The sequence below is a fragment of the Zingiber officinale genome, chromosome 6B (genome assembly GCF_018446385.1).
Source record: "Zingiber officinale cultivar Zhangliang chromosome 6B, Zo_v1.1, whole genome shotgun sequence".
NCBI lineage: Eukaryota > Viridiplantae > Streptophyta > Magnoliopsida > Zingiberales > Zingiberaceae > Zingiber > Zingiber officinale.
In genome coordinates, this window is record NC_055996.1 from 66,602,104 (window position 1) to 66,615,443 (window position 13,340).

Genomic DNA, 13,340 nt, shown 5'->3' on the forward strand with positions numbered 1-13,340 from the left:
CCGCCGGGGAATCTGCGGCCTCTACCCGAGCCATCTCCCATGCCGCTTTTGATAAGCTGCAGAAGTTGGAGGCGGCCTTGAAAACGAGTGAGTCCTCATTGGCCTCTGAGGCGGAGGGCCATTGCACAGCGCTTTCTGAACTGAAAAATAAGGAGGCCGAGCTGCTTTCCAGATCAGCGGAGTTGACACTATTACGTCAGAGTCAGGAGCTCTTGCAAATAGGATTGGCCGATGCCCAAGCTCTGGCCCTTGCTGCCGGTGATCGGGAGGTGACCATGCGAACTCAATGGGGAACGTGCCAAGCCACTCTTCAGTCTTTGCAAGTAGATCTCTTGAAGGCCCAGGAAGCAGCAACTCAAGGCCAGAGCGACTTATCCGTGACCCGCGCCGAGGTTGCCGAGAACAAGAACAGTTTGGAAGTGTACCGAGCTGGCGAATCAGAGCGGCTGAAGGCATACAGACTGGCCTATGCCCGCTCTTCCTTCTTCCTTCGAAAGCTGGGGAGCTGGATGATCTTGCTGCTATGCCACGGGGCCGCTGGCGGGGTCAGACAAGCATACGAGCAAGGCTTTCTACGCTCAGCACCCCCTGCCACTTTTCTGGACACAGGTCGCTTATCCAGGGAATTGCCGGAGGAAACTTTTCCTTCTTTTGAAGTGGATGATGGACTCTTCCTTCTGGAGGCTCCTCCCCTTGCGGCCGGCCAGACCTCCGATGATATTTCTACCCAGGCTCTTCCTGCTGCTGTTCCTGAAGCGTTTGCCGATCCTGCTTCTCCCTCTGCAGTGCGGGCCAACCCCGTGCTTCTTTCGCTGGCGCCTAAGGACCCTACACCCTCTTCCCCAAATATTGCGTAGTTTGTAATGTTAACATTTATGTGCGGATGCTGGATTTTTCATAACTGTACTTATTTGCGTGGTCATGCTGAACTTTTTGATATACTTGTCCGCCCTTATATTTGGATAATCATACTACTTCCCCTTAGCTTGCCTCCTTTCTTAACAGGTCGTTCACGCCTTTAGCTGATCTCCACAAATCAGCTTGTCCTTACTTATTTTGCTTTGCTGCGTCGCTCTTCTCCCAATGATTGTCTTTATACCGAGCCTTTTTTAATGGCCTTTTTGCATACTTTTGTCCTGCTCGGAGCGACCACCTTATGAGACGCTTCGTATCTCGAGCCCCTGCCTTTCCTATAATGCCCCTTGGTTATACTTTCGAGGATCATCACAAGGTGTTCCCTGTCTATTTCCGCCCCTGCATCAACCGTCCGTTGTCAACTTACGAAAATGTCCTTCCTCCGCAATACCTATAAGTGTCTTCTTGCTTCTTTCCTTCTCCTATGATTCGCCATCACCACGGAGCGCCCAAACGTCGCCGCCGCCGACTGACTTTCTCCGAGACCTTGCCGCGATCCTTCCTTTTCTCCAAGCCTCTTCTTTTCGTCTGTTCTTTCTATCTCCTGAGATAATCTCTTTTGCAATGACCTCTCCTTCTTGGATCTCCTTGTTGGCGGAGCACTTCCCAGGCGCTTCGACTTTTGCTGAGTTGGATTGGGATGACCTACGGTACACTTATGAGATCCCTACTAGCTTTCGCCCCATCATCCCTACTGGTGTGAACCTGTACTTCGATCCTCCGCCTAGTTCTTGTACTTTCTTTACTGAACAATTTGTTTCCGGCCTTCGTCTACCCCCACATCCTTTTTTGTCTGGAGTGTACCGCTACTTTAAGATCCCCCTAGGTCAGCTAACTCCCAATTTCATAAAGATTTTATGTGGCTTCGTAATACTCTGCGAGGTTTGTGAGGTTTCCTGGTCAGCTCCCCTTTTTCACTGCTTTTTTGCTCTTGCTCGGCACGCCGACGGTCTCTTTTACTTCCAAGCTCGCAGTCACACTGCTTTCTTCTCTCCTCTTCCCCCTCCTAGCGCTAACTGGAGGAAAATGTTCTTTTTTCTCCGGTTTCCAGAGGAAACAGGCTGGCCTATGCATTGGCAACTGAGATGCCTCTTCCTCCGGCACTGGAAAAATTCCATATGGACCTCCCCTTCACTATGGCTGCAACTCAGATGGAGGATTGGCGCCTGAATCTAACAAGACTGTTGTCCGGCGACCTACTTTCTTATTTCAGGCTGAGCCCCTCTTCTTCTGAAACACCGCACTCCTTAGGTAAGTTCGTGCTGAGCTCCCCCTTTCGATCATTTTCTCTGTTAGAATGACCTTTCGTGTTGGTGCCCACAGCTGAGGTTTTGTATCGCGCATCAGAGGCTCTGCCTTTGCCCCTCAGTGATATGGAAATACTGCAACGCGGTCGGGTGATCCTGGAGAGAAGGCTACTCCCTCATTTCGAATCCACTTCATTTGGGGCAGCGCCTCAGCCTACTTCCAACCCCGCCTCCCACAACGCTTCTCCTTCACCTACCGCCTCGAGCCGAGGTCGAGGTCGCGCTCAAACCGGCCGGCTGGCCAGACGCGTCTCCCGAGGAGCCCCCCGGGCTTTTAGACGTGCTCGCAGAGCCCTTCATCATGTAGGTCGAGGCTCATCCGGTTGGGGTGCCACAGACAGGGCTGCCTCAGCCTCTCCACAGGGTCAGCCTTGCTCTGATAATTCTGACTCTGACAACCAGCCCCTGCTTCACAGACGACGTCGGAGACCAAGTCTGACTCACAAATGCTTGATCTTGTTCCTTTTACTAACATATCGCGCCCCGTTGCCACCGTGGCTGGCTCCAACACCACTCTCCTCCTCATTCTTGTTTTATTTATCTGGCAGCCTCTCCCAACCCCTACAGGGGAAGACCCGCGACATTCCGCTCTGCCCCTACCCCTGCTAAGGAAACCAGCTCAGGCGAGCGTCATGACACAGCGCCAACTGAGCCCATTCCCGAGCCACCTCCTGCTCCTCCTGGTTCTGCTGCCGGCCCTTCTCAACCTTCCTCCTCCGCCCGCTATCGCTACAAAACCACTATCCCTTCTGAAGCTGCTTTAGTTCGGCGGCATGATGTCCCTACGAGCCTTCTGATGATGAGAGGCTGTCTTGGCAGCTTGTGGGCAGAGAGCATGAGTCAAATGGATAGCGCGCCGCCATTAGTCCAGATGGATAGATTCTCAAAGTCCTAGGCTAAAGTAAGTACCCCTTACCTTACACTTGTTATTAATTTGCCTTAACTGAAGGTTCTATCTTCCATCCAGACCCATGCAGAATCTTTAGTTCTGAACCAATCTTTCCACAACCTCCATCATCAAAGCAAAGAACTCCGAGAGAGAGTCTCTGAATTAGAGCTGCAACTTAATGATCCAGCCCAAGCTAGTTATGCATTACTGGCAGAAATCCAAGCCTTGACCAATCAGACCAACCGGCAGAAAAGGTCCCTAGTACAAGTCAAGGATGAGCTCCAAGCATCGAAGGAGGGGAGAGCTGCATCCGAGGCAGGGTATCAGCAACAACTAGCCCACCAGGCTCAGGAAATACAGTCCAAGGATATCCTTCTGCAGGAGAGGAACAAGAAATTGGAGGTTCAGGCAGCTCAACTGGAAACTCAAGCAGCTGAACTGAGGGCTCTGAAAGTAGAACTATCCCAGTCTCGAGCGGCTTTGACGGGAGTATCCACCGCCTTGGCGGTCTATCGGGAAGGAGAGAGTGATCGTTGCCTTCAAAGTCGAATGTTGTATCTGAGCTCTCCTGAATTTTTATCCCAGACCGGGGCACGCTTTTCTGCAACCGTGCCCCACACGGCGGCTGGAGTTATTCGGCAACTTCACGCACAGAACTTCCTGAGCTCCATCCCTCCCGCAAACTTCTTGGATTAAGACAAGATCATTCAAGGCTTTCCGGATGAGATCTTTGCCCCTTTTAAATGATTTGTACCAACTGATTAAACTGATGAGATTTTTACATGTACATATGTATCTTTGAGCTTTTACTTGACTACCCTGCTATCTTCAGGTCCTTCACCTGACCATGTTTACACCAACAGAGTCAGCACCCCTCAAACCCGATAAGGCCGTAGGTAGTTAGCACTCCAAGGTCGGTCTAGATTCCTTCCTTGAGCATCCTGCAAATAATAGGCCCCTGATGCCAGTTTCTTGATAACTTTGTATGGTCCGTCCCATTGAGGCACCAGGTTTGTCACTTCCCCTAAGGGTTTCACCTGCTTCTAGACTAGGTCTCCTTCTCCGAAGAATCGAGGGATCACCCTTCTATTATAGTTCTGTCTCATCCTCTGTCTATAGGCTTCCAGCCTGACAGCTGTTTGTTCACGAATTTCGCTGATGAAATCTAGTTCGGCCAGCCGTCGCTCTGTGTTCCCTTCGTCGTACATCATTCTTCTGACGGATGGTATCCCGACCTCCAGAGGTACCACTGCTTCGTTGCCATATACCAAATGGAAAGGTGTCAGACCTGTAATTTCTCGGGGTGTCGTATGATAAGCCCACAAAATGCTTGGCAGCTTGTCCACCCAATTGCCTCCCGTGTGATCCAGCTTGACTTTGAGCCCTCGCACTATTTCTCGATTGAGCACCTCTGTCTGACCATTGCTCTGAGGATGAGCCACTGAGGTAAAGGCCTGAGTTATGCCAAGCTCCTTGCACCAATTCTGTATCTTGCGTCCCTGAAATTGTCTGCCATTGTCTGACACTAACTTATGAGGTAAGCCGAATCTGCAAAAGATATTCTTCCACAAGAACTGGATCACCGCAGCTTCGATAATTCTAGCCAGAGCTTCCGCCTCTACCCACTTGGAGAAGTAGTCTACTGCTACCAACAAAAAACGTCTTTGCCCTGTAGCCATTGGAAAAGGTCCCACGATATCCATACCCCATTGGTCAAAGGGACAAGACACTATAGAAGTTCTCAGCAGCTCGGTGGGTCGGTGCGTCAAGTTCTGATACTTCTGGCATGACAAACAAGTATTCACCAGCTTCTGTGCATCCTTTTGTAGGGTAGGCCAGAAATACCCGGCCAGTAGTACTTTCCGGGCCAGCGTTCTTCCGCCTGCATGATTGCCGCAGCACCCCAAATGTATCTCCCGCAAGGCCTAATCTGCTTCTTCCATACTCAAGCACTTGAGCAGAGGTCTGGAGAAAGACCTTTTGTATAGCTGATCTCCAATCATAACATAAGAATGGGCCTGTCTTCTGAGCATACGCGTCTCTTCTAAGTTGGTTGGTACAATTCCTTGCTTGAGGAAATTTATGATGGGCGCCTTCCAATCAATTACTACTCCCAGGTTATTTGTAGATCTATCTGAGCTATAAGGAAGTTCTGTGCTATAGATCTGTCCAGTACCCAAGTGGTCAGGGAGCTGGCCATTTTAGCTAATTCATCCGCTCTTTCGTTTTCTGCCCTGGGAATCTTAGTGACTGTGACTTCTTTAAAATCTTTCCTCATCTTCTCATAGGCTTCCTTGTAAGCTTGCATTTTCTCGTTGTTTACCTCAAAATGCCCGGTCACCTGCTGAGTTACTAGCTGCGAATCTGAATATATTATGACTCGGCTTGCCCCCACATGCCGAGCTGCTTGCAGACCTGCTAATAGGGCTTCATATTTTGCCTCATTGTTGGTAGCTCTGAAATTTAGTCGTACAGCCAGCTGCATAATGTCTCCTTACGGAGATACTAGAAGTGCACCTACACCACTTCCATGATGGGTAGCCGACCCGTCTACATAGACTTTCCAAACCTCCTCCGGATCCGCTTGATAAACCTCTGTCAAGAAATCCGCCAGAGCCTGTGCCTTGATCGCGGTTCGGGGCTGATACTGTATATCATATTCCCCTAACTCGGTTGTCCATTTGATAAGACGACCTGCTACCTCCACCTTGGTGAGAGCTCGACCCATTGTACTGTTTGTCAGGACGGTAATAGGATGTGCCAAAAAATACGGTCGGAGGCGCCTAGCCATGAAACAAGTCCGTAAACCAACTTCTCCAGGGCTGTGTACCGAGACTCGGCCCCCTTCAATAGATGGCTGAAAAAATACACTGGTCGTTGTACATTATCCTGCTCTTTAACTAGCACGGCCCCCACGACGTCGGGGGTGGCTGATAAATAGACCCAAAGGGGTTCTCTGACAACAGGTTTGAACAGCGATGGTAAAGATTCCAGGTATTGCTTTAGCTCCTCAAAGGCCTGTATGCACTCTTCCGTCCACTGAAACTTAGCTGCTTTCCTGAGCACTTTGAAGAAGGGCGCGACTCGATCTGCAAATCTGGAGATGAATCGGGACAGCGCCGTTATCCTGCCGACCAGCTTCTGCGTTTCCTTCAGATTCTGAGGGACCTGCATGTTCCGGAGTGCTTGTACCTTCTCAGGATTGGCTTCTATCCGCCGTTCAGTCACCAGATAACCCAGAAACTTCCCTCCTTTGGCCCCGAACAGACATTTCAGGGGATTCAGCTTTACACCATATTGCCTCAGGGTTCCACAGGTCTCTTCCACATCTTTTATTAGACTGGACGCCCGGGGGGACTTGATCAAGATGTCATCAACATAGACTTCAACGTTCCGCTCGATCTGGCTCCGAAAGATTTTGTCCATCATTCTCTGGTAGGTGGCCCCAACATTCCTAAGTCCGAATGGCATGACCGTATAGCAGAAAGTGCCATCAGCCGTTATGAAACTAACCTTTTCCTGATCCTCCCTGGCTAAGGGTATCTGATGATATCCTTGATAAGCGTCCATCATGCATATCCTCTCACAGCCAGCAGTTGAATCCACCATCTGATCGATCCGCGGGAGAGGATAACAGTCTTTGGGGGTGGCTTTATTGAGGTCGCGGAAGTCTATGCACACCCTCCACTTGTTGTTAGGCTTCTTTACTAATACAATGTTAGAAAGTCAGGACAGGAATTGCACCTCCCGAACATGTCCCGCCTTCTTGAGCTGATCCACTTCAGCTCGTATAATTTTATTTTGGTCGGCGGAGAAATTTCTCTTCTTCTGCTTGACTGGCTTGGTCTCAGGTATTAAATGCAGCTTATGCTCAGCTATCTCTGGTTTGATTCCGGGCAGTTCTTCCGGAGACCAAGCAAAAACGTCCCTGTTGCGGATCAGACACTGTATCAGCTCCGACTTAAGCTCCGGTGGTAGGTCACTAGCAATGCGAGTGGTGCTCTCTGCTCTGTCAGTATGCAACTGAATCTCTTCCCAAGGGATAGGCTCCTCAGCAATAGGCAGAGGCTCCTCTTGGATAGCGTGCACACCACCGTCCTGAGTCCTCCTGCTCTTTCGTGCCTCCACCCGGACCATATCAATGTAGCAACTACGAGACACCTTCTGCTCTCCCTTGACTTCTCCGACCCGCTCATCGACCGAGAACTTAATCTTCTGATGAAAAGTGGAGACAGCAGCCCTGAACTCATGCAGAGCTGGCCTTCCCAGGATGACATTGTAAGAGGAAGGAGAATCCACCACTATAAAGGTGCTCCTCCTGATGCGCACTAGTGGCTCAGTGCCCATGGATATGGCCAGCTTAATCTGGCCCATGGGCTTGACTTCGTTGCCTGTGAACCCGTATAGAGAAGTGGTTACGGGTTGGAGCTCAGCGACATCAATCTGCATCTCCTCGAACGCGGCTCTAAACAAAATATTGACCGAGCTCCCTGTATCCACAAAGACCCGAGCCACTCGGCTGTTAGCAATAACTGCCTTGATTATGAGAGCATCGTCGTGAGGTAGTTCCAGACCCTCCAAGTCTTGTGGCCCAAAGCTAATAACAGGGCCAGACGCCTGCTCGCGGTTGCATCCCACAGCTCCCACATATAACCGCCGACCATGTGACTTACGGGCTCGGCCTGAGTCCCCGTCAGTGGGCCCTCCTGAAATCATGCCGATCTCTCGCACGGCAACGTTGCCCCGATTTTCCAGCTCTCCGGCGTCTCTTCGGTCTTCCCTGGGACCAGCTTGGTTAGAAGGACCGGCTAGGTCGGGCCGAGTCTGACGAGCACATCCGGCTGCGGCCCGTTCTTCCTCCATCCTCTGTACTTGGGGCGCTAACTCCGGGGGAGGCAAGCCCTGCTCTGCGGCCCGCCTGGAGTCACGGGCGAATTGGAAGCAGTTGCTGAGATCATGCGTCCTGGACCGATGATATGTGCAATATGGTACTCCCCTTGGTCCGGGTCTGGACGCGTGTATGGCAGCGACTCGCGGAGTTGGTCTGACTCCCTGAGCGGGCTGAGGGGCAGGCCTGGGTTGAATGCGCTGAAGAGGCTGAGCTAGCTGTGGTGCTCTCCTCTCAGGTCGGTTGCCGGGAGCCATTGTCTTCTCGGCCTTTCTCCTAGCTGCCTGAGCTTCCTCCACTTTGATGTAGCAAGAAGCTTTCTCCACCATGTCATCAAAACTTCGAGCGGGGTTTTTGATGAGATCCCTGAAGAATTCCCCTTCCAGCAATCCGTGGGAGAAGGCGCTCATCAATATTTCCTAGGTGGCGGAGGGGACGTCATTGGCCACTTGACTGAACCGATTGATGTAGCTTCGCAGAGACTCGGTCGGCCCCTGTTTAAGAGCGAAAAGGCAATGGTCGGTTTTTTGATACTTACGACTGCTGGCGAAACGGCGTAGGAAGGCCGTTTTGAAATCCAAGAAGCGATTGATGGACTCTGGGGGCAATCCATTGAACCACTTCTGCGCCGAACCCGACAGGGTGTGTAGGAATACTCGACACTTGACAGCATCGCTGTATTGATACAGCATAGCCGCATTCTTGAACTTTCGCAGATGCTTCTCCGGATCTTTGCTTCCATCGTATTCTCCGATGTTTGGGGCTCGATAACCCCTTGGTAGGTTTTCCCTCAAGATCTGAGCCGAGAAGGGTACCTTGTCATCCGGATCTTCTGGCAGATCTCTGGCAGGGGTTATAGCTTTTCCCTTTCCTGAATCCCGGGGTGGATGTAGAGAGCTTTCCGCCACCGACGCCTGCGGTTCTTCTTTCTTCGGACTATGCTCGCGAGGTCCAGGCTGATGGTAGTTGCGGTGAGGCTCTCGGAATGAGGTACGAGGGGGTTCTTCCTGCTACTTCCTCTTTGAGCCCCTGTCGGAGGCAGGAGCTGGTTCTTTGGACGTTTCAGGCGCTAGGTGAGGTCGTGAAACTGTTCCTTGTTTTTCAGAGGTGGCTTGCTTTCTAACCTCCTTGAAGAGCTCGTACTCCCCCGTAGTCATGGTGACATTAATCCTCCTGCTAGAACTTCGACCAGAGTCCTCCATCTTCACGCTTCGGATCAGGCTATTGTGTTTCCCACAGACGACGCCAAATTTGATCCTGTCCGAAAGCTGAGTCGGACGAAGGCTGGTGACGGCGGCCTAGATGCTGACGGAAGGTCGTGGGTGGTCCGGCTCCCACGGGCGGTTGACGCTGATGCAGGTCCCTGCACACAATCAGACGATCTCCTCCCCTCTCCTTCGTTAGAGACCAGAACCCCAGGAAAAAAGTCCCCGGGTCAGACCCTCCGACGCTCAAGTCAAGTACTTTTTCCCCAGAAAAACGCAGAGAGCCAAAACGAAAGTGAAAAGTTTCTGGAAAAAAAAGTGATGAGAGAGCGTACCCGCGTACGAAGAAGCCCCCATCTTTTTATGCCCCCTCCTTGCTTCTAGAACCTGCAACTCTGTCAGAAAGCGTTAGACGCTGGGTTTTGTCGTGTAGTCCCGAACACCTGTCGTGCTGCTATTGATTGTGAAAGCATCTTCTCGTTTTGGGACCTCGGCCTTTACGCATGAGTTTTGTCTTGTAATGAAGGACATCTGTCAGGTTGCTATTGGTGATGAGGGCATCTTTTCGCTTAGAAACCTCCGCCTTCGTATATATAATATATCGTTGATATGTAATGATTACCCCTTGACAGAGAATTGTGCTTCTCCGACTCCTGCACGGCTTAGCTCATCCGATCTATTGTAGCCTGTGTCTGCCTCGCATCCTCCGATCGGCTCCAACCTCTAAGCATCACCTGCCAGTCGGGCTGACTCTGAACAGCTCTACCAATCCCGGTTTGTACCCTGCGCTTTGTATTTCCTGGCCCTCGACCGTGGGTCCGTAGATCGAACTGTCTTTAAACGGCTCTGCCGATCTCGACCTGTGGGTTGTACTTCCAGTCCTTTGAATCGCAGGCCTGTAGATCGAGCCATCTCTAAACAGCTCTGCCGATCCCGACCTGTGAGTTATACTTCCAGTCCTTTGAATCGCAGACCTGTAGATCGAGCCATCTCTAAACAGCTCTGCCGATCCCGACCTGTGACTTGTACCTCGCCTGTCGTCTCCCTTCGTCTTTCTACTGCTTTGCCCCTTCGGTCAACAAGTTTGCCTGACTTCTGACTATCCCCTATTCTCGACTCTGACTACCCCGTCAGCTTGCCTATTGACTGTCAAGTCACCTTGACTACTGACTGCCACATCATCTTGACTTTTGACCGCTATATGACCTTGACCCTCCTCATCCTTTCCTTTTGGGCCCCTCCCTTGCCAGTTGTATCACCCAACAAAACTAAGATCAAGAATGTAGTTTATTTAACTCATAAAACAACCAACAAGCCACAACAAAATGAGTAAATCCAAAGGCATTGAGAAACAAAAATAATAACTTGAAGCAACAAGATCAAGTCCCAAACCAAGATCTAACCTAGAGTTGAAGCATCGGCACCGACATCTAATTGCAGAAAGGGATATCATAATAAGGTCAAGATCTAGATGCTATGCTAACCTCGAGCGGATTTACAAGGAAATAAAGAATTCTGGATCTCCACAAGATAGGAAACTTCTCCGGATCAACCAGGCGCGTCTGAACGGGCAATTAAAATGTGAGAAGCAATGAATGCTTGAGCTCGATAACTAGACATATATTCCTAATTTGAACCGGTCAGTCAACTTAAACCATCTCCAATTCATCATCAAAACACCAAATTTAATGTCAAATTAACATCAAAATATTCCAATTCATATATCAAATTCCACACCAAATATGATAAGATGAAGATGCACTATTCACATCACCATATTTTGTGTGAGATGAGAGAGTTTTTTTTTTAATTTTATTATATAATTAATAAAATCAAATATAATTAATTTATAATTATTATTTTCTTTATCTTTACCTATAATTATAAGATATTTAAATATAATTATTATTTATTATAAATTTAAATTAAATGTATTTAATATCATATTTAAATTTTATTAGGTATATTTGTAAATATTTAATTTATTAAAATTATTGTTTTAAATTTATTTAATATATTATAATTATAATTATATTTATAAATTATATCACTAATTTCATAAAAACAATATAATAAAATATTAAAAAATTTTATATGCATAAATGTAAAATACATTACCCATTATACTTACATACAAAATAAAAATTATATTTAAAGCGCTAATTGTGTGTGATTTTATAATATTTTTAAAATATATTTATGTTTGAATAGTTATATAATAAAATTTAAAATAAAAATTATATATATATATATATATATATATATATTATAGTTGGATATTGAATTTTAAAAAAATTAACCTATAAAATATTAATGAAGTATTAATTTTAAATATAATAATTATCATAAAACATATTACTAAGAAAAATAGAATATTTTAAAAAATATTTTTTTTTGGTATGATATGATGTGGATGGATTGAAATTTAAATAGTATTTGATGTTAAAATTATATTATTTTAATATCAAAATTATGTCAAATATAGTATTATAGATTGGAGATTGTCTTATAGCAACAAGGTCCAAGGACGAGCCAAATCGGATTACTTAACACGACTTACGTTACCAATTATACTGCGGCATCGCTGCAAATGACCATCATTTGCATTTCGTAACTTAATTCGATCCTTGAAATCGCGCTTCTAAAGATAGCTTCATTCCGTAACGAATATAAACCCATGTTAACTCTCCTTGCAAATGGCGGAAATTTCAGCCCCACAAATTTTCACCAATAACAGAGAGAGTTGCAGTGGAAATAGTCCAAAACTCTTTTCTCTTATGAATAAGCGGATGATTGGACCGCCCAATAATAATTCAGTGAGAAGTCTATTTTACCCTCCTTTATAAAATTTGCTAGTTCTAAGAGAGTTACAAAGAATTATTGTTGTTTTTATTGAACGATGCTTTGTTTAACTCACCAATATTTCTTTTTAAATAAAATAAAATAAAATTAGAAAGATAAACATTTAAACAATAGTTAATATAAGGGTTAATGGCGGGCCACGCAAAGCCTCATTCCAATTACTCTCCACGCGTCCTTCTCTCCCTCCAAAGACTTTATGGGACTCACTTCCATCACTCAATCTTCACTCGATAGATTTCGAGTTATTCACCGTTGGATATCCATCCATCGCGAATCCCTACCGTCCAACTCCAGATAACCATCTCTCCTCCGCTTCCTCCTCGCTTTCGCCGAAGAAAGAAGCGAAGAGATGGCCGCTCTCCGCTGGTCTCCGATCGCCCTCCGCCCCGCCGTCGCCGCAGCTCCTTTCTCCGACTCCTCCTCGCCTGCCCGAGTGTCCTGCTTACTCCGCCGCCTCCCCTCCACCGCCCCCTGCCGCTTAAGGATCCTCTCCCCTTTCCCCCGGCGCCACCGAGGAGGCGGCGCCCTCGGGGCCGTCATGATGGACTCTGCCGCTTCGAGCTACGCGACAGCACTCGCCGAGGTCGCCCATTCGAGCGACTCCCTCGAGAAAACAGCAGCCGACGTCGAGAAGTTGGAGCAGGCGTTCGCCGACCCAGCCATCGAATCCTTCTTCTCCAACCCTACCATCCCAGTGGAGCGGAAAGCCGAGGTGGTGAAGGAGATTGCTTCCACCCTCGAGCTCCTCCCCCACACCGCCAACTTCCTCAACATCCTCGTCGACATGCGGCGTATCGACATCTTCAATGAGATCGCCAAGGAGTTCGAGTTGCAATTCAACAAAATCACAAACACGGAGGTCGCCGTCGTCTCCTCGGTGGTGGATTTGGAATCCCAGGACCTTTCCCAGATCACGAAGGTGGTTCAGCAGTTCACCGGGGCCAAGAACGTGAGGATCAAGACGGTGCTCGATCCTTCCCTCATCGCCGGATTCACGATCCGGTACGGGGCAACAGGGTCCAAGTTCATCGACATGAGCGTCAAGAAGCAGATCGATGAGATCGCTACACAGCTCGATTTCTCCTCCATTTCCTTCTAATTATCAGGTCTACATTTCGGTACTTTTCATTCATCTTCTCCATTTGCACTTCTCCAACAGATTGTGTAAGTATCTATAATATACGATCTATGATACATTTGTGAATGATCAAATTGGTCCTTCAACTGTTTAGAGTGTTGAAGCTAAATTTTTAATGTGATTTTGTGTTCTTATA

General features: G+C 48.1%; 1 protein-coding gene across 1 annotated transcript; it reads left to right on the forward strand.

Annotated features, from left to right (window-relative positions):
• The first annotated feature begins 12,370 nt into the window (after positions 1-12,370).
• LOC121992567 (ATP synthase subunit delta, chloroplastic-like) lies at positions 12,371-13,340 on the forward strand. Its single transcript, XM_042547029.1, has one exon. It carries the CDS (start codon positions 12,416-12,418, stop codon positions 13,163-13,165), a length of 750 nt encoding a protein of 249 aa, XP_042402963.1. The 5' UTR covers positions 12,371-12,415; the 3' UTR covers positions 13,166-13,340.

What these genes read in the sequence shown, in the direction of transcription:
- LOC121992567 (XM_042547029.1), top strand. Translation starts at nt 12,416, where the DNA reads ATGGCCGCTCTCCGCTGGTCTCCGATCGCCCTCCGCCCCGCCGTCGCC.